The following is a 25,094-nucleotide window of genomic DNA, read 5'->3' as shown; positions in this document are numbered from 1 at the left end:
ACCAAACTGCGGGAGGCAGTGGAAGACAGGAGTGCCTGGCGTGCTCTGGTCCATGGGGTCACGAAGAGTCGGACACGACTAAACAACAACAACAAGAATCACCAAAGAGCACAGACCTGCCCATGTCTACTGGGCAGCAAAGCAAGCTCCTTTGAAGTAAATGGAACTTCCTCCCAGATAAGGTGTGCATTGCTGACCCATTCCATTTCTCTCCAGGTCTTCAAGGGTTACCCTAACGGGTTGACGGAGGCGAAAGCTTTCCTGATTGGATGCTTTCGCGCGGGATGCTTCTGCGGGTCTCGTTCGCAAAACGTCAGCAACGGCTGGTGACGTCGCTCAGAGGCACACACACACACCCCCGACAAATTTTTCAGAACTCCCCTCATCCGGGAATGCTATAGCTGGCGAAACGCCTGTTTACGATAAGGCAGGGGGGAGGAGGAGGAGGAGGCGTGTCTATGACGGGAAAGAGATGCGCAGGCGCATTGCTTTCTCAAGGGGACAAGGAGAGAATTAAGAGCCCTTAATGGCGGCGGCGCTGAGGAGGCTGTTACACGGGGCGGAAGTGGAGCGGGCCCGGCCTGAGCCCGAGCCTCCTCCGCCACCGCCGTGGGGTGTGGAGGGTCGCAGGTGCCCGCGGCATCGCAGCGGAGGCGGAGGCGGAGGCGGCAGCGAGAGAACGGTTCGGGCCGGCTATGGCTGCTCTCAGGTAACGGCCGAGTCCTCCCTCCTCCTCCTTATCAGGGTCTGTGACGTGGGCGGGCCCCCCTCCCGATGTCCGCGAGGCTTGAGCGTCGCCACGTGCTCCTCTCTCATCTGTTACGTCTCCTCTGCTGCTTTGACCCCCTTGCGAAGGGAGGGGGAGCCAAATCGGGGCGAGAGGGAAGGAAGACGGCCGCCTGGGCCGCCCCATCGCTAAGAGGAAAATGTGTGCTGGTTAATGCAGGGCAGATGCATTGGTTTTCCCTCATTTCACGCTCAAACTGAACTAGGGACAGGCGACCTGGCTGGGTCCACATAAGGGAAAGAGGGGAGAGAAAAATAACAACAATCCGCTTGACACTATTAAAATGGTAAGTCTTGTACTGTATAATTGTCTTCTCAATCCAGGCGATTCCCCCCTTACATACTTAAAAAATTGATTGGCCCTGTACTCCAGTCCAGAACAGATAACTGTTACAGTATTGACAGTTCCTGCCCCTCGGGATTACAATCTAAATGGCATGGCACAAAAGGAAAAGAAGTTGGAAGGGAAGAGGAGGGGGGGAAGCAAACCTGATGGCTGTAATAGTGATGCTGGGTCTATGCTGCTTTCTGACTCCTTTTAATTATGTGGGATGCCCCATCCTGTCCTCTTGCAAGCTGTCATTTTAATGCATTGGAGCCACTTGTGTGTAGGTGGGAGGATTGCAAAAACTGATTAACAGTTTTTAAGGGCAGCGCTGTGCTATGGTGTGTGAAATTTGGCACAGAAACTGCTTTGGTTGTCCTGTATGATGGCCTTTGTCAGGAGACAGGGGCAATATGTCCTTGTTAATTCTCCTCAGCATCTCAGCAGCTTTTGATAACATTGACCAAGGTATCTTTCAGCAGTGGCTCTCTGAGTTGGAGGTAGTTAGGTAGCACTGCTTTGCCTCAGCTCTGTTCCTATTTGGATGGTTGCTCCTAGAGCATGTTGCTTGGGGAGTGCTTTTCAGCCCCATGGAGCCTTCAGTAGAGTTCCTCAGGGCTCAGTTTCCCCCCCTGTGCTATTTAACATCTACATGAGTGGAGTCATTCAGAGTTTTGGAATACGGACGACACACAGCTCTACCTCTCCTTTACATCTGTAGACGAGGCAGTGGATGTATTGGACCGTTATCTTGCCTTGATAATGAGAGCCAACAAATTGAAGCTCAATCCAAATAAGACTGACGCACTGTTAGTGGTTGCCTCCCAACAGACCGGATGGTTGGGAGTTAGCCTGCTCTTAATGGGGTTACACTCCCTCTGAAGGAGCAGGTCCACAGCTTGGGATAACTCCTGGATCCTCTGCTGTCGTTGGAAGCTCTGGTGGCACGGAGTGCCTTCCCTCAGCTTCAGCTGGTGGCCCAGTTGCCCTCCTATCTTGGCAGGCATAGCCTAACTTCTCTCTATGCTTTGGTAACCTCTAGGCTGGATTACTTCAAAGGGCTGCATTTCAAGACTGTTTGGTAAGTTCAGCTGATGCAGAATTTGGCGGCCTTGTTACTCACTGGGGCAAAATGGTTTGAGCGTATTAGACCGATCCTAGCCTGACTGCTCTGACTGCCAATTAGCTACTGGGCTCAATTCCCTTCTTCATGTGCCTCCTCCACGAGAGATCCATAGGGTAGCAACACAAGAACAGCCCTTTTCTGTAGTGGCTCCCCATTTGTGGAATGCTCTCACTAGTGAGGTTCACATGGCGCCTTCATTATATATTTTTAGTGGAGAAAGTATTTGCTTTCTTCATGGTTGTGTAGTGTCCTTCAGGTGGTTTTTAACAATGTGGTGCTTTCAATCAAGTGATTTTGTCCTATGTATATTTTGAGGTAGAACAGTCAAAAGGCATATTAAAAATAGGACCGTCTGTTTGCACACTTTCCTTGATGCACAGCATACCTACTTCTTTATTGTAGCGCTTGCTCACACTGGTTAGTGTGCCATGCATGTTTATGACTATGGGAGATACATGTGTCTCCAAAATATAGTCAAACCTGCAGTGAGTAAAGTGCTTAAGGCACCAGTCCTATTTAGTTTGAAGATGTGGCTGAATCTGAAGCTATTCATTATATTCAGTTGAGGAGTGTATGATATTACTTCTTTACCAAGAGCAAAATAAAGATTCTGAAGGATATTAATGTGCTTGTGCACATTGCTGGAATTGTGGGCTACACTCCTGTCTTTCCTAGGCTGGAGTGGGAGGGATTGGCAACAAACAAGAGGCTGGCTTCACATTATATATGAACAGTACTTGCAGTTGTTTCTCTCCTCTCCTCCCATGAGCAGTAAGCCAGGATTTGCTAGTGGTTTCTTGGGGGGGGGGGGGACAAACCAAAGACAATAGTTTGTATGTAATGTGAAACCAGACTCTGGTTTGTAATTTCTCTCCAGACTGAGAAAACAGGTGGGAATAATGGAGCAGTGAAGAATGCATTCACATTAAAGCATTAGTTACAGGTGGGTAGCCGTGTTGGTCTGCCATAGTCAAAACAAAATCGAAAATTCTTTCTAGTAGCACCTTAGAGACCAACTGAGTTAGTTGCTGGTATGAGCTTTCGTGTGCATGCACGTATCTGAAGAAGTGTGCATGCACACGAAAGCTCATACCAGCAACTAACTCAGTTGGTCTCTAAGGTGCTACTAGAAAGAATTTTCGATTTTGTTTTGATTAAAGCATTAGTTTATTTGACCAGGAATATTTACGAACCAGGAACCAAATGTTTTACTTGTAACCACACCGGAGGAGGAAGAGCACAAGTCTCAGGCTTGCTCTGACTTGTTCTCATAATACTCAACCACCCTTTAGCATTGTATCTGAAACAACCACAAACCAAGCTAGTTTATTCTTATTAAAATTTTAATTGGAGTTGTTAGCATATCTTTATAGTATCATAATGAATCCCGGCAACAGGGTGAGCTCCCGTTGTTTGGTCCCAGTTCCTGCCCACTTAGCAGTTCGAAAGCACGTCAAAGTGCAAGTAGATAAATAGGTACCATGACAGCGGGAAGGTAAACGCTGCTCTGGTTTTGCCAGAAGCGGCTTAGTCATGCTGGCCACATGACCCAGAAGCTGTACGCTGGCTCCCTCGGCCAGTAAAGCAAGATGAGCGCCCCAACCCCAGAGTCATTCGTGACTGGACCTAACGGTCATGGGTACCTTTACCTTTAATGATACAAAGGTGCTGTATAGGCTTAATTATGATCAATGCTTTGTATATGGTGTTAAAAAAATCAAAACTGAGAAATCATTTTGAGAACAGGCAGTTGCTACAAAGCTTCCTGGCAAGATTGACCTCTAATCTTGATTCCTTCCATTACTGTGTATGATTCTTGTACAATGGCTATTTTGGGAAGACTGCTTTGTGTCTGTATTTAAAGCTACTTCGTCATAGCGACGCTTGGTGCACATGCATATAGGCCTTGGTTGCTGTAACTGTCTACAATGATTGGGAATATAATCACTGGAAAGATGAAGTTTTTCTCAGCTGATTTGAGTATATTTTTCCCAACCCAGATTCCTAGTTAGGTCATCTATATAGGTCATCTATACTGACTTAATAAAAAGTTAATTGTGTTTGGGGTATCTCAAGTACTGCAAAAAGAAGCCAGCATGAAATACAACAGTGCAGTTTTACCCACAGATTTGTATGTTGCTGTTTAATTACCAAGCTCTGATTACCTCCAGGTTCTACTCCTGCCGTTCTTTGTACTGTATGTGGGGCTGCATTTGACAGCCATCCAGAAACTGCACTACATTCAAAATACATTTGCTAGGTTACTAACTAGGAGTGGATGCTGGAAACCCAATTTGCCAGTGCTTAAAGAGCTCAGCTGGCTTACAGTCTGTTTTTGAACACAAAAGTGCTGATGTTTAAAAGCCCAACATGCATGTGATTGTATTCTTGAGTGAACATCTTCTGCCATATCAAGATGCGTATATACAGAGATCTTCCTCAGATGGGGTTCTCCAGTTGCATCTGCTGAAGTGAAATGGGGTGGCAACAGTGGAGGTTACAGTGCCCAGCTTGTGGCTCATCTAGTGTCAGTGTTGATGTCTTTTAGGAACATAGGAAGCTCCCTTATACAGAGTCATGTTTGCCCTTCTAGCTTAGTCCATTTCACTGACTGGCATTGGCTTTGCAGTATTTAGGTCAGCAAATGTTTTCAGCCCTCCCTCCCTGGCAATACCAAGGATTGAACCTGTGATCTCCTGCACGCAAAGCAGATTCTTTACCACTAAGCTTCTGCTTTTTAGGGGCCAAGCAAAGACCATCTTATTTTCCCAAACTTTTAACCTCAAAGGTATATTATATCTGCTGAAATTGCTATTAATACTGTATATTATTCACTTTTTTGCTGTTTGCTGCTTTCTGTATCTTGTGAAGTCTTGTAAACTGTCATGGAAAAATTAAAATTAAGGATTATATAAAAATGTGTTAATATTTTGGTTTTTTTTAACTTGGACACCTTTGAGGGGGTAGCTAAGCTTGCTTGACCCAACTTAATGTAATCACTGTAATAATATATTGCAATTTTTAATGATTTTTTTAGCTTTCACTTAAAAACAAAATGTATTGAGGTGTGCAAGCAAGCTTTTCTGTAATTGCTCACTGAGATGTGAATATGCTCCTGCCTTCCAATGTTTTGGTGAGTGAATACAGAATTATTGGAAATGAGAACCTGGCCCTTATTTTAAAATTTTATAGAACTAGTGGGGTTCCTGCATCAAAACATTGTCATATGAACAGTCTGTTCTGGTTCAAGTCATACCATTCGTCAACTGTCAGTTAGCATTCTGTGCACTAAAGCTGCTTGGTTTTCTTTTTTCTTTAAAAACTTGAATTTCTTCATTTGTGTAGACAGTTTTCATCCTTGTCCCTGGGAATATTAAAAACAAAGTTTCTTAATGTGAACCAGAAATTGCTTATTTGGACAATGATACGATTCTGTCTACTATTTTTATATCTACCATATTTTCCAGCGTATATGACGACCCCCAACTTTTCCAGTTAAAATAAAGAGTTTGAGATATACTTGACTGCAGATTCTCCACCCGGCGTATAAGACTACCCCCGACTTTTGAGAAGATTTTCCTGAATTAAAAAGTAATCTTATAGGCCAGAATATACAGTACCTGTATATAAATGCAAACAGCAGTGTAAGAGGAATGATTTCTGTCAGAACCACAGCATAATATTTTGATACATTTTCAAAACATGTTGATGATTTTCAGGAAGTGAATATCTTGTTTCTTTCTTTAGGAGCACTCCCCTTATCCTGGATATGGTTCGCATTACTGGAATTCATCTTCCAGAACTCCCTACCCAAGCCCGTATTCTGTTGGACCAGAGCTCCAAGGCCAGGTATAGACATAGGACAATTTGTCTGAGAAGTGGTGTCTCATGGAAATATTTGGTTATTGAATACAGAGTGGATGGTACTCCAATGTTAAAATAATGTTAAAGTGATTTTCATACTGACAAGTGGTAATCATAATAAGGCTTACTACTTGTGGAAGACCTTGTAAACTACAGTTGTACTATCCTGTGTAGCTGTAGCATCCAGGTGTGAAAAGCATGACCCATCATGTTGCAGTGATGAAGGAGGACTTTTACACATGTTCCCTTGCCTTACACAGTAGCCTGTAAAGCTCATTAGATGACCTGTCTCAGATTTCCTACTAAAAGATCTGTCATACAACAGTGTAGTCTGTTCAGAATAATATTGATACAAGGCTGCTTGCTCTGTACAGAACAAGTTCTTCCTTCTCCAATGTACCTGTGTGGTTCTAATAAATCCTTCAATTGTTTCAAAAACATCTTGTTCCATTTGCTACTAAAGGCAGCCTTGCTGGAGGCTGGTGATATCCTTGGAAGCAACTATATCTTAGTTTTACTTCTTTAAAATAATAATAATACTAGTATAGACTTCTTTGATAGGAGTATTAATAATTGATTCTTGGGGAAATAAGGATTGTAAAAAAGAGAGCATGCCTTAGGAATGATTAATACCATTAAGTGGTGTCTTTGAGATCAAGACTTTGCTGCTATCATCTTCTACATACATTCTGAAAGGATAAATTAACCTGAAGGCCCAAGCTTATAGCACCACGTACCAGTAATATGCCATTCTCCTTTAATAGTCCTTTCAAAGTGCATCCCTAAGTATAAATATTTCATTTGTTGGCACCTCCCGGATGAAGGTTGTTATCTGATTACTAAAGAACTTGGTAGAGTGAAGCTTGTAAACGGTGTACTGAAGTTTGCTAATTACTGCTGGGCTACAATAATAGAGAAATGCTACTTAAGGGTGATTGTGGCATAGTGGCTTTGATCTGGAGATCTTAGTTCAGACCGTGCTCAGATCTGAAGTTCAACCAACGGATTTAGGTGAAGTACACTCTTGTTACATATTTCTGTTGCACTGTTGAGTGTTCATAGTGCTTTGTTTACTTTAAAAAATATGCTATATAAATATCATATATATACACGTATTTATGTAAGCTATATTTGTAACTTGTGCATTAAATTATGCTATAAATGTTTCCCTCAGACATTTATTTTCCTTTTGGATTAAACACGTGGGTCTGATTTTAGTACAGATCTGAGGCTATAAGGTAGATGAGCATTGTCTCATATTTAAGATGGGAAGGGTTAAGGTGAAGTTTGGGCGTAGGCAAGAATTTAAACCAGGGTCTTAGTCACTACTTATACCGAGTCTCAACCTAGTCAACCACATCAGCTTGTTAATAAGAATAAAACCATGCTGCCCCACCTGCCACATTAAGTTCTTTGGAGGACGAGCAGGGTGCATTTATAATAAAATTTTAAAAGCAGAGCTTGCTTCAGAGCTGGAGAACGTGTGAGTTGAAAGCAACCAACCAAAATAGGTAGGAAATTGTTTTCAAAACAGTTATGCAAGCAAGAAATTAGGTGATTGCAAAGAAAATCTGCAAGTGTGCACAGTGCCTCTTCTGTTTAGCAATCTCTTGCAAGTAAGTGTTGTTCGAACATTTCCAGAAATCACTGATGGAAATATGGCAAATCTCTGCTCAGAGGCACTAAAACTTCTAATATATTTCCACTAGAGGGCACTTGGTGGTTTACCATCTCTTCGGCAGGGCAACCATTTCGCATTTATTGAGTACTGCAGCTCTGCAAGGCAGAGTACCAGGAGATGAGGTTCCATCCTTTTGGGTTTACAATATGAATAAGAGAGCTGTGGATTCATTAAGCCCAGATAACAAACCCTATGAAAATGTGTGGTCTAAATGACCAGGAATGCAGACTTCTCAGGATCTCTTGGCACTTGGCAGAAATCTGATAGCCAATTTTCGTAGGTAAGCAGAGTCTGTACTAGCAGCTGTTGGAATAGTATTGCTGCCTTGCCTGGTTCCAAAGGGAATTCTTGATGTTGAGGGATGCAACACATTCTGCATTGAAACAGGATTGAGCATAGCAGGGCCCACACAGCATTCTATGCTACCTGTAACTGAAGGCCTGCATGGTCAAAAGCTTAGTGGATGTGGCTTCTACATTCACTGCAGAAATGACACCTACTGAGCTTTATTTGATAAAAAATAAAGGAACCATCTTTGGCCCAGGAATTGACAACATAACTTGCTCTTGTCCAGGAGTTCCTGAGTTCTTGTCCGGGAGTTCTTGAGTTCCTGAGACATAATACTTAATACTTAATTTGCTGTGCAATCAAGGTTGGTTTTAAATAATTTACCCTCTTATCTTCTAGGGAATTGATCCTTCCTACACAAATGGTGTTTATGGCACTCCATACTCTGCTCCTGGGACTGGACCACCATATTCCAATATCCCACAATCAAATGCCTACTATTCCTCAGGGCATCCTCATGCACCATATTCCACAGAATCTCCCAATGTATATAGATCACCATCACCAGCTTCTAACTGGAACTACCCACCACCAGACTGCCCAGCTGAAGGTTCCATGGTGAGGAGGCAAATACCAGGATATTCTCCTTCACAGGTAAGGATCTAGTGTGGGCTGGTGACATAATCTCATATAACTGATTGGCTGCATCCTTCTACCATTGACATACTATTAAATTATTCTTGTCCTTAACATTCATAGACCTTAATCTGTTATGCCAGATGCTTATACAATCATCTCTTAAAGCTCCAAAACCTGTAAGTTACTGTTTTTCCTGGTAACTATCTCCATTCCAATCCTTTGTAAGCATACTTGGAGTTCCTGAGGTGATGGGACTTCCTTCCTGGCATTCATGTCTTAAGTTACAGCTTATTTTGTACTCTCAGTATCCAGCATGATCAGATACTTTTCAAACTAAACTCTTTTTGCAAATTCCCTGCACAGGACAATACTACAGTTTAGTACAGGGGTCCCCAAACTAAGGCCCGGGTGTCGGATGCGGCCCAATCGCCTTCTAAATGCGGCCTGCGGACGGTCCGGGAATCAACATGTTTTTACATGAGTAGAATGTGTCCTTTTATTTTAAATGCATCTCTGGGTTATTTGTGGGGCCTGCCTGTTTTTTTTTACATGAGTAAAATGTGTGCTTTTATTTAAAATGCATCTCTGGGTTATTTGTGGGACATAGGAATTCCTTCATTTTTTTTTTCAAAATATAGTCCAGCCCCCCACAAGGTCTGAGGGACTGTGGACCGGCCCCCTGCTGAAAATGTTTGCTGACCCCTGGTTTAGTGAATACAGTGATACTTCGGTTCTCGAATGTAATCAGTTCTGGAAGACTGTTCAGGTTCCGAAACGTTCGAAAACCGAAGCATTTACTTCGAGTTTTTTGGCATTCAGGTTCCAAAATATTCATCAGCGGAGACGTTCGAGAACCGAGGTACCACTGTATTGTGAAAAGCTACATACAGTCGTACTTCGTGTTATGATTGCTGCGGGATGTGAACAGTGCGGGTTACGAACGCGTCGAACCTGGAAGTACCGGAACAGGTTACTTCTGGGTTCGGCGGGTCACGCATGTGCAGACGCACACAGTGACGTCATGCGCAGATGTGCCGAATCGCGACCCGCGTGTGCGCAGAAGCGGCACTGCGGGTTGCAGACTGCTCAGGGTGTGAACGGGGCTCCGGAATGGGTCCCGTTCGCATCTAGAGGTAGCACTGTGTTCTTGCTGATATAGTGGTGGAGGGGAGCAGGGGCTTGGCTAGGTGTCATATAGGCACAAACAGCACTGTCTACATCCAGTGCCCAAACAATATTCCCTAGTCTGCCTTCAGTTTAGAACTGGTTAGAGAAGCAGGGTTTCCCTCCCATTATTTTATTGTACCCTCTGAAGCTCAGCCCAACTACAAGGACATCCCCTGCCTTTATTCATCTGCTCCAATTTGGAGACACAAGGCTTGAGTTTTTCTCACCACCTTCACCGAAAAGTGTGAACTTTTGCCTTGAGAAGCAGAATTGTGGGTCCCTGCTTCTGCAGCTAACTGCCAGCTTAGTCTTATTTGGTGGGTCTCAACATTTAATTAATCAACATGTTCTCATAGGATACATGAAGAAACCATATCTCATTTTTCCTTCGGCCTGCAGACACCGAACTTTCCAGTCCCACCCTATCCGTATGGCGACTGCAATCACAGCATTCCACAACAGAGGCCCCCACCAACACCTCAGCCAAGACTTCAGGATACAGACTGGAGACCTCCTCTCCAGTATGGAATGCATCCTCCGTATGGTTGGTCTCCTTCATCAACAGGACATGGGAATCAATATGTTGCAGAATCCTCTCCTCCATGGCCTCCTAGTGGAGTATCTGCTCCCCATGCTCCAAATAACAATGCAAAGGTAATTTTTGAGGGGAGGCAATCTCTCACCAATGCTTGTCCTCTGTTCATTGTTGGGAAGCTTTTTGTATCAATGGTTATTATATAAAAGCTGCTTCCTAACTAAAGAAACAAATAAGTTTATCATCAGTATTAGCTTATTTAATGGGTTATCTTTTGAATAAATATGCATGTGGGTAAAAGTATTGCTGTAGAAAACAGAATTCTTTGTTTTTAGATCAAAATGTATTGTAGCAAGCATCATATTTAGAAGAGCATTTCCGCCTAATTGTGAGGGAAGAGAGAATATTTCTTAGTATGATGCCTGCCACCTGCAGTTTTTTTTCCCTTCTTGTTTGTACACTTTTAATTCTTATTATCTATTAAATTCGTATATCTGAAAATCACAGAACAGAAAAATAGCCACCTGCAGTTTTTAAGGCATCTGCATTTGGGCAGGGGGGAGAAAAATGGTGTCCAGTTTATTGGCACTGTTTTGGTCAATTCAGAAGTTTTTTTTTTAAATCTGCTGATCTGATTATGTTGCAGCCTGGTTTTAAATATGTAGTGTGTGTGTGTGTGTGTGTGTGTGTGTGTGTCTCAAACACAAACACCCCTTAATCAATAATAAAAAACACTTATCAGCTTAAAACAATAAAAAATATATGCAATAAGAGCAAATCCAAAAAAGGAATTAACAATAATATAAAATCAACATTATAAAAACAAAAAATGCCGAAAACAAGTAACTTGTAACACACACAAAAGGAGAAAATTGAGTAAATATAACTGCCTTAATATTTATAATGAGAAGTTTTCCCAGCTAAAGTTCTTAAAACATGTTTTGACCAAACCCATAAAACCATAAAGTGTCAGACTTTATGAAATTCAACTAAGAGTGTTCCACAGGGTGCGTGCCAACACCACAAAGGTCCTACTCCTTGTTGCCTCACATGGGTTGAGGAATACAGAGTAGGGCTAATAGAACAGATATGAAGGGAATCACCCTGGAAGAAGGTGGTTCTTAAGGTACCTACATCTCATACCTTTCAGGCCTTCATACATGAACAGATCTGAAATTCTGGCATCCTTTGCTTAATGCAAGTAGTTAAGGAATAATTTGGTGCTGCTATATTAAGCTTAGGGATGCAGTTGATGCTGTGGGTTAAACCAGGAGCCTAGGGCTTGCCAATCATTAGGTTGGCGGTTTGAATCCCCGCAGCGTGGTGAGCTCCTGTTGCTCAGTCCCTGCTCCTGCCAACCTATCAGTTCGAAAGCACGCAGTGCAAGTAGATAAATAGGTACCGCTCTGGTGGGAAGGTAAACGGCATTTCTGTGCGCTGCTCTGGTTCACCAGAAGCGGCTTAGTCATGCTAGCCACATGACCCAGAAGCTGTATGCCGGCTCCCTCTGCCAGTAAAGCAAGATGAGCACCGCAACCCCAGAGTCGTCCATGACTGGACCTAACGGTCAGGTGTCCCTTTATACCTTTATATTAAGCTTATGTTCTTTTCTGTAGATCACCTTCCACCTCTAGCAAAGCCTAAAGTGGTAGGTGCTAGCCTAGTCCAGCTCCATCTTGATAAGCCATCTGAAAAGGGAATATAACTTTCTCCTCAGGTGTCTCCTAAGCTTGGAACCCACAGGCAAGCTTTCCAGCCCTTAACCCTCCCAGTGTACTTGCTTATAGGCATACAGATGTGATCTTTTGTCTGTTTCCCAGAGCTGTGAATTGTTACCTGGACCTTCTTGGAAGGGCTGTGCTTTCCCTCTCTGCTTGTTATTGTAAGGTACACAAGAACAGTCTACATCATTATCCCCTGGCCAACTTGTGCCCTTGTTCCTTTTATCAGCCAAGGGATTTTCTCAGCCAGGACATAGGCCCTCTTATGCTTCTGTAGATGTTACAGCATAGGCAGATCTAGTTTGCATTTTCAGTAGGAGGGGAGCAATTTCCCCCTTGGCTAGTGAAGCCACCCTTCATTAATTACAGGAATGGACAACCTTCAGTCCATGAGCTGGATGCAGCCTCTTCAAGGCTTCCACTTCCCTGCTGCTGAGCTCTTTCTTGCTATTCAGTTGTGAGAGAAAAACCTCTCTCTTCCCCCCCTCCCCCTTTTGGAACTGCTTATGGGTTGCAGGGCCTATGCAGGTCACCTGGGATTCAAGTTATTACGTCATTCCACATTGTGATGTCAATCTGACAGGGTCAAAGTGCAAGTCCTGTCCCAAGTGTCTTTCAGTGCTTGGACCTTTTTGCATTGACTTCCTGAGCATGCAGACCTTACTGATAAGCAGAGAGGCAGCCTGGCAGTATTGGCAGCCTAGGGATCTGTGTGCACAGCACCTTTGCTGCAGGATGTGGGGTAATGGGATTGTTAGAGTTGGACACCATGTTGAAGGCTCTTGCTTTCTTCTTTAGGACTCTTATAACCAATTGGAGCAAGGAAGTAACCAGCAGGGCTACTTTTCTGAAGCCAGTATCCTGCCTTCTGGGACCATGAATGATTACAAGCCGGCACAGTTTGATACTAAGCCATCTGCTTCCAACCCCAAAGTGCAGTATAGTGCGCAGCCCCAGCTGTATGATAATGTACATAGGAAACCATCTGTGACTGCTGACCATGGACCAGGATCTAAAACCAGTATTCAGACTCCACCAGAAACACCAGATGTGCCATCAGGCATACAAAAGGTTATGCAAGTTATGGAGGGGGTTGAGCAGTTGGAGGAGGAGGTGGATGAATTTGTAGGGAAAAAAACAGACAAGGACTACTGGCTGCTGGAGGAAATGCTGACCAAGAAGTTGTTGGAGCTGGACTCTGTGGAGACTGGTGGTCAGGACAATGTACGGCAGGCAAGGAAAGAGGCCGTTTACAGAATCCAGGCCATACTGGAAGAACTGGAAAGAAAGGGGCTTTAATGTAGGTAAGAATCCTAAGGCCTCCAGTCTTTGAATGCCCAGAGATATCTAGCTTTGTCCGATTCTCAGCCCTCTTCACCACCCAAAGCAATAAGTGGGGACTTGCATTTTAATTTTAAAGTAACACCACTGGTTAGTTGGTTGTGACTGAATGACGATTTCAAACCCAAAGTTCTTGGTGATCTTACCAATGAATGCAGGAGAAGGGATGAAGTGCTGACCCTGGTGACTGAAGACTTCAACCATAGCAGCCTCGATGGATATTGCCACATTTTTCCAGCCGCAGAAGGAAAACACTTGAGTAAAAGACATTTTGGTACCAGAGCATGCATCTCTGAAGAGATCTCTTGGAGCACCAAGGACTTCAGCTGCTCAATTAACATGCCAAAATTTTCAGTCACAGCCCAGCGCCAGTAAAACCAAGACTTCATCTCCCTAGCTGCTGCTTTTGTGTATTATTTCCGCCTTCCTCCTTGCCATATAAACTGTGTAGTGTTTGGTAACCTTTTGGGTACTTTCTGTTAAAGTGCAACCATACAGTATGGCAGCCAAAGCCAATAGATGTTTTATGCTATATTTTCTCCTTTATCATGCAGATATAATCCACAATGCTTTTTCATGAGGTAGGCAGAAGGAAATGCTTTGATCATTGCAAATAAGAGACTGATTGTAGGAACTGTGGGCCAGAGGCATTTCAGGACAATTGTACTTAATTGTGATGTCACTTCATATGTTGCAGTTTTTTGTATTCCACTTTTAATCTTGTAACTGATTCAGTATGCTCAGCTCTATCTATAGGTGGCAGGGAAGGCTACTGCTGTGAATCTTTTAACTCCTCACAAAGTGGTTGTTGCTCCAAACACAAGAAATAAACCACTTACTTTTACATTTTAAAACATACACTTATTGCAAGGCATCTTCAAGTAAGAACAGTGTCAGATCATTGGTGTACCAGATCATTAAAAATGATAAATTGGGTATTAAATGAATTGTGCAGTGTTCTGTTTTGAGTGACCAATTTTATGAGCGAATGTATATATACACATTCCCATGCCTGTCTGTATAAATGAGATGGGCATATATAATGGCACAATGGGATTACACCCTGGATATACTAAAGTTGTTTCCTGTGGCATGATGCTTGGGACGTCTTTCTTAAGATAAAGTATGGCCTGGTTTTTAATACTTGGCTACTGAATTGTGTGTCTATGAATTTGTGTAGTCCACCATAATGCCCAGTTGCACCGTTGGCTGTCGTGGCAGTGAGGTTATGAAGTGTCAGAATATTATGTTTAGATTTGTTGAGTTTTATTTCAAAAGGTTGCACCACCTTTCTTGTATAAGTAGTGTTTGAGGGGACACAAATTGGTATGTGGCCTTGGTAACACCAGCATGATGAAAAACCATCAGGTAAGCAGTGTGGATGGCAAGAGATCGAGACAAGCTGTTTAAAGGAAAGTAGGAGGTGCTTCAGAGAGCAGGTTGCCAAACTGCTCTCTGAAGTGCCACCCACCCTCATTAAAAAGGGGTTGGGTGAGCTGTGAGAGGATAGTTGACAGGGTTGGTCAGGTGTGTGTGGGAAAGGGGGGTTGGCAAGCAGGGGCATCAAGCCCTAGTGTACACATAAATATCTGTTAGCAGCTTGAAGCTTTTACTACGAGGAAGTACAATAAGTGGTGTTAGTCATATGCAAAGATGTTGATGTGTAATGATGGTGCTAAAATGAGCTGTGCTTGTTCTTACTGCTTCTAGATGATGGGTTAGAGCAGGCATGGGAGAACCCCAGACCTATGGGCCAGATTAGGCCAGCTGGGTTCCTAATTTGCCTGCAATGTTGTTTTCCTTACCAGGCCCACAACTGGTGTCAGTTCTGGGGCAAGAAAAGTCATGGTTGCAAAGGAACTATTGGGAGTGGTAGAGTCATTTTTCTGCAAGCAGGGCTTACAGTTGGTGCCAAATTTAAATTTAGTGCTGAATGCAGCCTTTTGAAGGTAGCTCCCATTAAGAGTCACTTTGGTGTACTGGGAAATAGTCTTCGCTTGAAATGGTAAAACATGGTTTCAGTTCCCTGAAACTTATGCCATCAAACTTACTTAATGACCTTGGGCCAATACAATCTGTCAGCCTCACCTGTTAGTTATTTGAATTCTCTGTTGTGTGCCATCAAAGTTTTTGGAAAACATCAGAGAAGAAATTAAAGTAGCTATTAGAACAAACAAGATTGGAATTTCTTAACAGATTTAGTAAAACAATTAAAATAAACGTTGTTGTTTAGTCGTCTTAGTCGTGTTCGACTCTCCGTGACCCCATGAACCAGAGCATGCCTTGGAAACTCGCTTTCTTCTCAAAGCTTCTCCTTTTTTATGTCCATGGAGTTTTCTTGGCAAACTACTGGAGTGGATTGCCAGTTCCTTCTCCAGGTGGATCATATTTAGTCTAAACTCTCGGCTATGACCTGTCCGTCTTGGGTGGCCCTGCATGGCATAGCTCATAGCTTCTTGGAGTTATTCAAGCCCCTTTGCCACGACAAGGCAGTGATCCATGAAGGAGAAAATGAACATACAGCTTCACAAATTATTTAAATTCAAAATGGAAGAACTTCAGGATTTTGAAGTGCTTAATTGAAACAATAAGTTGTGTCTGTTCAGTTTTCTTGCTTTGAGGAATGTGAAGACTAGCTTCTTGTTAAGAACCCTGATAATTCCTGACCCTTTGAAAAGAAAGATTCCTGTGGGTGTTCATAGCATAAGGAACAGCTAATTGCAAAGAGTTCAGAAACTGCAGGCAGATCACATAAAGCACATTCAACACACCTTTAAAGCACACGAGTTTCCCCAAACAATCCTGGAAACTGTTAAGGGTACTAAAAATTGTAGATGGGGAGGTTGTTGTTGGTGGGACCGAATTGGTCACAAGACGATATTTGAGACTAGTGGCAAGTTGGAATCCAGGGGTACTCCTGGGCTACATTCCTTGTTCCTTCAGGAGTGCAACACTTCCTAGAACATGTGGCACACTAAATACCTGGACATAGGAAGCACTCACCCACAGCACTTCCATCTTAACAGGATTCAGCCTCAGTTTGTTGGCCCCTATCCAGTCACATCACTGCTTCCAGATATCAACACCTTCACGGCCTCTCCCAATTCTGATGGAGAAAACTTGATGACACTGCTTTGAATTCCTCGATGCGAGCTCCCAACCTTTTCACACATATGCTAAATAGGAGACAGAATTGACCCTCATGGGACCCCAGTGTCCAAAAACCATGTCAGATGTCCCTGAACTACAACTCCCATTAGCCCAAGAAAGTATGACCAATAGCTAGGGATGATGGGAGTTGTAGTTCAGCAACATCTGGAGGGCCATAGGTTCTCCATACCAGTCCTAAATATTTGTATTTGCATGTTCAATGGCAACTAGTCACAATAGCTACATATTACCTCCAGCATCAGAGGCAGTATGCCTCTGAATACCATTTTCTGAGAAACGAGTGGGAAAATGCTAATGTACTTGTGTCCTGCTTGCGGGTTTCCCATGGGCATCTGGATTGTCACTATGGGATCACACTACTACACTAAATAGATCAGGGGTCCCCAAACTAAGGCCCGGGGACCGGATGCGGCCCAATCGCCTTCTAAATGCGGCCCGCGGACGGTCCGGGAATCAGTGTGTTTTTACATGAGTAGAATGTGTGCTATTATTTAAAATGCATCTCTGGGTTATTTGTAGGGCATAGGAATTTGTTCATTATTTTTTTTCAAAATATAGTCTGGTCCTCCACAAGGTCTGAGGGACAGTGGACCGGCCCCCTGCTGAAAAAGTTTGCTGACCCCTGAGATAGATGTTTGGTTTAATTCAGCATTTCTCTTACGTTCTTGTAATATTGATACAAATTTACAAATTTACAACTGTTTATAATTCCAGGTTGTAGCCCATGCTAGACCCATTGAAATCCTGAGTAACTTAAGTCAATTGATTTCAGTGGGTCTATTCAGAATTGGACTAGCATGGAATACAATAATCTTTGGGGACTTACTGTTGTGTGATGTGGTTTATGAGTATGTGTTACGTAAAACAATGTCTTAAATATCTTGCACTAGCTGATGGGTCACACGATCATTTTTTCACCCAACACTTCATGGCAGTCCGTTTATAACTGTGCTGAGACTGTTGAGCGGAAAGATTGTGCAGGGTCATGCAATTCACAGGCTTGATTCTAACAAACTGAAAGAGCAGCAGGGTTGCCAAAAACTGGTCTGGGACTGATTTGTTTTGAAAGCTATGAGCCTCTGTGAATGAATGGATGGCAGTGAAACATCTTAGCACTAACTGGTACCTTTTATGCAACAGCCCTGTTGCAATAACCCTAAGTGGCAGTACAGTGAAAAGGGCATGAAAATTGTGCATTGTTGGCTGGTCTTCAGTTCCTTGTAAACGAGGTTTTTGTGACATCATTTACATCAAATCCATGCCAGTATGTATTAGCACAATGAGTTTGCCACTCATTGAATTTCTGACAAGTACGGTAAACACCCATCTTGCCTTTGGGGCCGTGTGGAAAGAAAATTGAATTATTTACTGCCTTTCCTCTCAATAACTCAGGGTGGCTAACAACAAGGGAAAGCCATAAATCAGCAGTGTAAAACAGCTTACAATGGCGTTCCCCAACTTGGTGCCCTCTAGATGTCTTGGAATACAGCTTTCATCAACACACTCTGCGAGATTATAATAAAAGGATATTGCAGACCACCAGAGAAGAGACAAGATGGGCTTCCATTGGGAGTTCCAAAGTCTAGGTGCAGCTACAGGGGAAAAAAACCTTGCCTTGTTCACAACTAAGCCTGTTTTTGGGAATGCTGGGAACGTAGTTGCCTTTAACTGCATACTGAATCTCATTTCTCCTCTGTCCCTGGTTGGGATACACAAGAGGGCATTTGAAGATAATCTCAATAGGTAAGTAGGCTCATATGTGAGGTGGCCCTTTGAATACCTCAGTCCTAAATGGTTCAAACCTTTAAAGCTTCTTATCAGCACTTTTCACTAATGTCCAGAAACATAGGAAGCCAGTGCAGCTGCTGGACAAGGGAATTACATGCCCCCTATTTGCAGCTCCTGTTAACAGCTTGGCCACCACATTCTGGTGTTTTTTTAAAAAAAAATATTAAGTTTTCCATTTTAACAATCCAATAAAAATCACATTAAAACATTCCAAATTATGATACAATCAAAAAAGCCAGCTATTCAGCGCCAAATTACGTATCTTACATTCTGGACAAGTTATCTCTAAGCATACTTCAAAGGCTATATGTAGAGTGAACTGCGGTAATCCAGATGTGATGTAACTAAGGCATCTGTCATTGCCATGGCCAGATCTGCAGGCTGTTTATCTCCTGCCTCCATGTTGCAAAATAATGCAACCATTGCTTGTAAATGTTGCTCTTTAAGAAGCCTTTGACTGATCTAGAAGATGTGAGGTACAAATATGTTTCCTTTTTCCTGTAGCTCCTACTTCTCAATACCCGTTATTCACTTATGAGAAGTATATGTATACTCCCAAGTCACCAGCCACTGCACAAACATTTTAGAAATCAACCTGTGGTGAAAGACAAAATCTAGCATCCCATGTTGATCAAGGGATTCTTTCACGAGACTGAGTGGCAGACACAACTTTAGGATGCATCGGAAGAAAAAATACATTGGAAGAAAAAAAATGGACATCTTTTTGAGTATATTTACCACTTTGGTTTTGGACACTAAGAATCACAAGTTGGGCAAATATAATGTTTTTTTGCTGAGTAATAGTTCCAGTATTTTAACCGAGAGTGCAGATCCTTAGTATTCTGCTTTCCTAAATTGAGGTGGGATTTTACAATAATAAAAAGTAGATCAACAACTTAAAATAATAGTTTTATTTCAGAGAGACAGAATACCACAGCCTACAGAGGGATGAGGAACAGTTGGTCCTCCAGATGTTGGACTCCAGCTTACATCAGCCCCAATCAGTGTTGCCAGAGGCCAGGAATGATGCGAGTGTAGTCCAACAGTTGGAGGATCAAAAGTCCCCATCCAGCCTAGTCAGAAGGCAATATCACTGAATTTCAATGCAACTCTGGCACTACTTATGCCAACTTTGAAATACAATTTAAGTACAATTATGTTTTACGTACAAGACTCCAGAGACTCAAAGGGATGTATACTATGGAGGCAAGTCTGCCTAGCTATGTATTTCAAACTTGCTGCTTTGCCCTTGATGACATGTAGAACCAAAGTCTCCAGACCAGGAAAAAACCAGGAGAGTAACTGTCCACTGAAAGTCTGGGGTGCATTAAGTTGGGAAACACCTCAACAGTTCTCCTCTTTGCTTCAGTCACCTAGACTAGTTAATCTCAATATGGCAATGGGCTGAGCTGAGAGTTTTCAACATCTGCCCCCTGGATGTGTGTGTGAGACTTGTGCTTCAGAGTTGCCACACACTCTTTAGTCTTGGTCCCACCTTTCACTGTCAAGAGGCCAATGGAGGGTTGGCCAAGAGCAAATGCAGCTTTTCAGGCCCAAAAAGACTAGGAAGGGACAGAACATTTCCTCTGTCAAGTTATTCTACTCCTCAGGTTCAATTTAGTCTCAAGGTTACCAGATTTTTTTCATTGAATCCAGGAACACTTTAATTAATTACTACACATTCGGGACGTTGATGCTGCAGTGATGGCGGTGGTAGAGGGGCGGCCGCCACCTTGACCTCAACCGCCACGTTTCCCCTTCCTTCAAGGCTTCTATCTCCTTTCTCCATGAGCCTGGGCAGCCCCCGAGTTGTTGGTTCTTTGGTGGTGGTGGGGAAGTGGTGTGTGGTGGGTCAGGAAGGCGGAGAAGGGCTGAGAGTGGCGGTGGCAGCGAGGCTCGGGCAGCACGATGCTTCCCATCGGAGCAGCCCCAATCCCATTCCTACTTGCGTGCAAGCAGGAGGGGGTGGGGATCCCTCAGTTGGGGAGGCTTCCTGTTGCCTGAGAGATCCCTGCCCCCTTCTGTGAAGCTTCCCTTCACAGCTGAGAGATCCCCGCCCCGCTCCTGCTTCCACGTAAGTAGGAGTTGGGAGGCTGCTCTGAAAGGCAGCATGAAGCCTCCCTTCACAGCTTAGTTGCTGGGGTCAGGGAAGGTGGAGGCAGCCCGGAAGCTGCATCTTAGAGCCCCTGCACCACCATCATATGGGGACCTCTGAGCAGCTCCTGAAGCCAGCCTGAGCCAACTGCTTCGGGCTGCTGAGACTGCCGCTGCTGCGTTTCCCGGGGACATTAGATGAAATTGGGACATTCCGGGGATGGAATTTGTCCAGGGACTTACTCGCAAATCCGGGGACTGTTCCCAGGAAACGGGAACATCTGGTAAACCTAATTTAGTCCAGTCACTAGGGAGGGACATGTTCAGAGCTCTGCTGCTAAGTCTTGTGGGGTGTGGTGAAGGTAGAGGCAGTGAGCAGTTGTGATTGGGCTTAATTCCACCCAACTGCATTAGAACATCTTGTACATGCAAAGGTAGAAGAAAGGTTGTATACAATGTCTACTCTCTACCTAAGTTAGCCATGTATATTAATTTCAGTGGGTCTACTCTAAGTATGACCAGTGTTGGATACAATCATGTATCAATATGTATATATTTTTTAATGTATTACACCTTAAGTAAAACTAATGTGTCCACTTTGCTGACTATTTCTGATGATTCAAATAATCTTCTAATGGAGGATGCGTGTGCATGTGGTCCCTGATAATATCCACCTTCCTGAATTTCAGAGCCCCCTTTATATGCCAAGGATGCAGATTAGCTGGAGTTGGGTTCTATCCCCAAAATATCAGGCGCTCATGAAAAATTTCTATATAGGCAATACGTAATAGTCTGGTTAGCCATTAACTCTTCTCCGTCTGTGCAGATAAGGTCCAGCACAGTTGTCATTGGTAGGACTTTGGGCTGAGACGGTAAAATGATCTATTTTTAGAAGGGTTGTGAATTGTCTTGTGGTTGGAAAAGGAAGATTAGCATCAAATTGCAAAACATTTCTTTCTAAAATGGGCTCCGTGGATCAGAAATAACAATGTCTTGTGCAAGCTGTATTTTGTCAGCAGTTTAAAGTATATGAAGGGTCAACAATGAGGTAACTAACTGAATGCAGTTATTTCTGAAACTTTTTGGGAATTTCCTAAGAGAAGGGTGGTGGTGATATTAGGGGTTATGTTGATGTTGGACCAAACCTGTTTTAGCCTATCTGTTCTTGTCAACAGATTGTGGGTGTTGGTACCTTAATCCTGTCATAACGCAATAGCTCAAACTAAGCCCTGATGGCAAGAACCAGACTTTGCCTCTGACTCCCAAATTGTCTAAATTTAGGGAAATAGTTACCCAATGTTAATTCTACTCAAAGTAGACCCATTGAACTAATGGACATAACTAATTTAAGTCCACAAATTTCAACAGGTTTACTCTGAGTAGAACAAACATTGGATACAACCCAGAAGATGTCATATATACCAAGTCAGACTATTGGTCCACCTAGGTCAGTATTGTCTACAGCCGCTCTCCAAGGTTTCAGGCAGGTGACATTCCCAAACCTATCTGGAAATGCTGAGCATTGAACCTGGGACTTTATGCATGCAAAACAGATGCTCTACCACAGGGCTGTAACCTTTCTCCAAATTTGCATCTCCGATTTGGGATGGAACTTTGGCTTTCCACACCAGGTCAATGAATTCTACCAGAAAGCCTATGGCAGTACATGAAAGCAACAGCTGCACACCATCCCAACATTCCACAAAAATGGGGATGTGATTGCAACATCTCACTTTCCACACTAAAATTATTGCCTAGGCTTCTCCCTTGCATGCCATATTACAGAATGTTCTCTGCCTGCTGTATTGGTTTACTTGGAAACAAACGCCTTACTGCGGCATTCAGATTACACATGGGTTAGTGTTGGGGTAAGGAGAAATTTGATTCAGATCATATTTAAAGATGACTCTACCAAATCTGCACAATAGAACCAAAACAGAGCCATCCTCTGAAATCCACACGTATTCAAATTTTGTAATGTACTTCTCCAACCAACCAATGTTTATAAAAATGCCTTTATTAGAGGAAACTGCATTAAAATGGATATATCAATTAAAATACAAAAATGTGTTTAAGAGAAATTTGCACTAACATGATACCAGTTTCATGAGGATTTTTTTTTTTTAGCAAATTGCTGCAGAAATGTGAAAACCGAATTTAAGTGGGAAAAATGTGAAACTGACAGATCCTTCCATCCCTACTTATGTGTAAACAATCATGCAAGGGAGAATAGGGGCATGCAGCTAAGCCCCACCCTTTCCCAAGCATGACCATCATCCATCCTATTTACAGCTCTGCACAAGTATAAGGGCAAAGGTCCAAAATGCAATCAGGGCCCCTCTATGAGTAAAGGAGACATTCTGTCACAGACCTTTGCCCTGGAAGTCATAGAAGGCTGTAAACTTGCTAGTGATATGGCAGAGGACACACACGTTCCTTGTCTGTTTGAATGCCCTCAAATGGTTCCTGTCTTCCACGGATTCCAGCAAGTGAGATGTTCTTTTGGTCAAGCAAAGAAAAACAGACCTGCTAGTTCAGCCCAAAGGCTATTCTGTTCCCACAATGGCCAATTTTGGGGAAGCCAATAAACAACATGTAAGTGTTAGTTACAGGTAGGTAGCCGTGTTGGTCTGCCATAGTCAAAACAAAATAAAAAAAATTCTTCCAGTAGCACCTTAGAGACCAACTCTGATACCTGAAGGCAGCCCTGTTTAGGGAAGTTTTTAATCTGTGATATTTTAATGTATTTTAATATTTGTTGGAAGCCACCCAGAGTGGCTGGGGGGGACCCGGCCAGATGGGTGGGGTACAAATAATAAAATTATTATCATTATCATTATTATTATGAGCTTTCGTGTGCATGTGTATCTGAAGAAGTGTGCATGCACATGAAAGCTCATACCAAGAACAAACTTAGTTGGTCTCTAAGGTGCTACTGGAAGGAATTTTTTTTCTTTTTTTCTTTCTGCCAGTCCTAAATGACTCTCAGTTCTAGTATTAAGAGAACATCATATCCTTCTCCACTAAAAACCAGTAACAGGGAAAAATACAGTTTATTCTCCCTCTTGCCCATTATTCTTAAGGCTCTTGGTGGCTAGGTTCTACCTGAATATATCTCTCCATGTCAGGGTCTGGGAATCACAAGTTGGGAGAGTTATTTCGTGCGCAGGTCCTCCTGGCGGGCTTCTCCATATGCGCCACAGGACCTGGGTTCAAATCCCCACCTGGCCGGGTTACCTCGGGCGAGCCGCTGCCTTCCCGCCCAGCCTATCTCGCAGGGTTGCCACCTTGAGCTCCTTGGGATAACAAAGGCGGGGTCTTAAAACGATCCGTCTGGCCACGTCCAGCGCGGCCTTGGGCCTCCTCTTGCGTTCTCCTCCTCCTAGCAACCCTGTGAGGTAGCGCGGGCCGAGGGGGCGCGCGGCCTGCTCGCCTGGCCAAGGGAGGCTCTGAGCTCGGGGCTCCTCCGCGGCCTCTCATACACGCGAGGCCGCCGCAGGCCCGCAGCCTTGCTTTCTCCCCGCGCTCCTTCTCCGAAGACCATCCCCCGCCGGGCGCTGCCGAGGCGCGAGGCCACTCAACACTCGCGGCGGAAGGCGGGCCAGGCCAGGCCCGGCCCAGTGGGAGGCGGGCTGCGAGTAGAGCCGGTCTGCCTAGGGCGCCCCAGCCGGCCCCGCCTCGCCTCAGCCAGCCTCCTCCTCCTCCGCCGCCGCTGTTGTCGGACAGCTCAGGCGGCCGGGGAAGCGGCAAGGCGACGACACGTCGCGGCCTGGGCTCCCGGGGTAAGTGCGAGAGGAAGGCGGCGGGGAGGACGGGCTGGAGCTGCTCGCGACAGGCGAGCCCGGGGCGGAGGGCCGAGCGCGGTGCCTCTCTGAGGCGATTCTCGCGAAGCGGTGGCGGCGGCGCCGTGTCTCGGCGGAAGGGGCGGCCAAGGGGATGCTGCTGCTGCCTCCGCCGCCGCCGCCGCCGCCGCGGGACATCATGGAAGAGGAAAAGGAGGGGACTTTCTGACCTCTGGGATGTCAGGAGGAAGAGGGGCGGGCGGGGGGGCACACCCGCAGCCTCCCGTGGCTTGTGGAACGATGAGCCCCGTTCGGACGTTCAGCGAATGCGTGTCGGCGAGGGGGGGGGGACTCGCGGTCCGTTCTGCGGTCGCTGCGCCTGACGCGTCCAGGCGTGTTCGCCGGCAATGGGTAAAAGGGACGGGGGACGGGGGTGCAAAATGTCATGAATTCCTGTGGGGAGTGACAGGATGGAGAGGGACGTGTGCGTGTGTGTTTCTGTGGGGCGGGGAGGTCATCGATGCCCATGTGGTGGCAGGGGGATGATGTGTGCCTGTGCGCAGCAGCCCCCATTGCACACGCAGATAGACGCAGGTTTACCTGTGCCCTGCACCTGCCCGCCCTGAGTGTAAAGGGCAGGAGGTTATCAATACCTGCCCAGTCAGCAGTGGACGGGGGTCGGGGGGGGGGCTGCCCAGTGCTCCAAGTGCCTATATTTTATTTTTATTTTTGGGAGGGATGGTGTCAGGGGATTGCGATTGTTTGGGTGTCAAGAAGCTGCAAGAT

At 44.4% G+C, this 25,094-nt stretch overlaps 2 protein-coding genes across 4 annotated transcripts in view; both read left to right on the top strand.

Moving 5' to 3' along the window:
- The first annotated feature begins 479 nt into the window (after window positions 1–479).
- Window positions 480–13,640, top strand: BAG4 (BAG cochaperone 4). Of its 2 annotated transcripts, none has more exons than XM_033172256.1 (5): window positions 480–709; window positions 5,985–6,086; window positions 8,470–8,724; window positions 10,276–10,530; window positions 12,931–13,640. In XM_033172256.1, the coding sequence occupies exons 1-5, from the start codon at window positions 527–529 to the stop codon at window positions 13,429–13,431; spliced, it is 1,296 nt and encodes a 431-aa protein (XP_033028147.1). In that variant the 5' UTR covers window positions 480–526; the 3' UTR covers window positions 13,432–13,640. The 2 variants fall into 2 exon arrangements, with proteins under 2 accessions (XP_033028147.1, XP_033028148.1); XM_033172257.1 differs by lacking the exon at window positions 480–709 and adding an exon at window positions 902–1,073.
- Window positions 13,641–24,220: 10,580 nt separating this feature from the next.
- DDHD2 (DDHD domain containing 2) overlaps window positions 24,221–25,094 on the top strand; it is a 29,060-nt gene continuing 28,186 nt past the window's right edge. The window contains exon 1 of one of the 2 annotated variants that reach the window (XM_033172255.1): window positions 24,221–24,308. Coding sequence is in view for 1 of the 2 variants with exons in the window: in XM_033172253.1 (XP_033028144.1) it covers window positions 24,716–24,719 (4 nt within the window). In the remaining variant the exon portion in view is untranslated. Of the gene's footprint in view, window positions 24,309–24,639; window positions 24,720–25,094 lie in introns of those variants that run through there. The other variant, XM_033172253.1, reaches the window with a different exon arrangement.

This window comes from Lacerta agilis, chromosome 15 (genome assembly GCF_009819535.1).
Source record: "Lacerta agilis isolate rLacAgi1 chromosome 15, rLacAgi1.pri, whole genome shotgun sequence".
Taxonomy (NCBI): domain Eukaryota; kingdom Metazoa; phylum Chordata; class Lepidosauria; order Squamata; family Lacertidae; genus Lacerta; species Lacerta agilis.
The sequence above is the reverse complement of the archived record's forward strand: the minus strand, read 5'-3'. Positions and strand labels throughout refer to the sequence as shown.

Bases quoted from the DNA above. Each gene is read 5' to 3' on its own strand.
- BAG4 (XM_033172256.1), top strand. From the start codon at position 527: ATGGCGGCGGCGCTGAGGAGGCTGTTACACGGGGCGGAAGTGGAGCGG. The intron at 710-5,984 runs GTAACGGCCGAG...TTCTTTCTTTAG, and splicing joins CCGGCTATGGCTGCTCTCAG to GAGCACTCCCCTTATCCTGG. The intron at 6,087-8,469 runs GTATAGACATAG...CTTATCTTCTAG, and splicing joins GACCAGAGCTCCAAGGCCAG to GGAATTGATCCTTCCTACAC.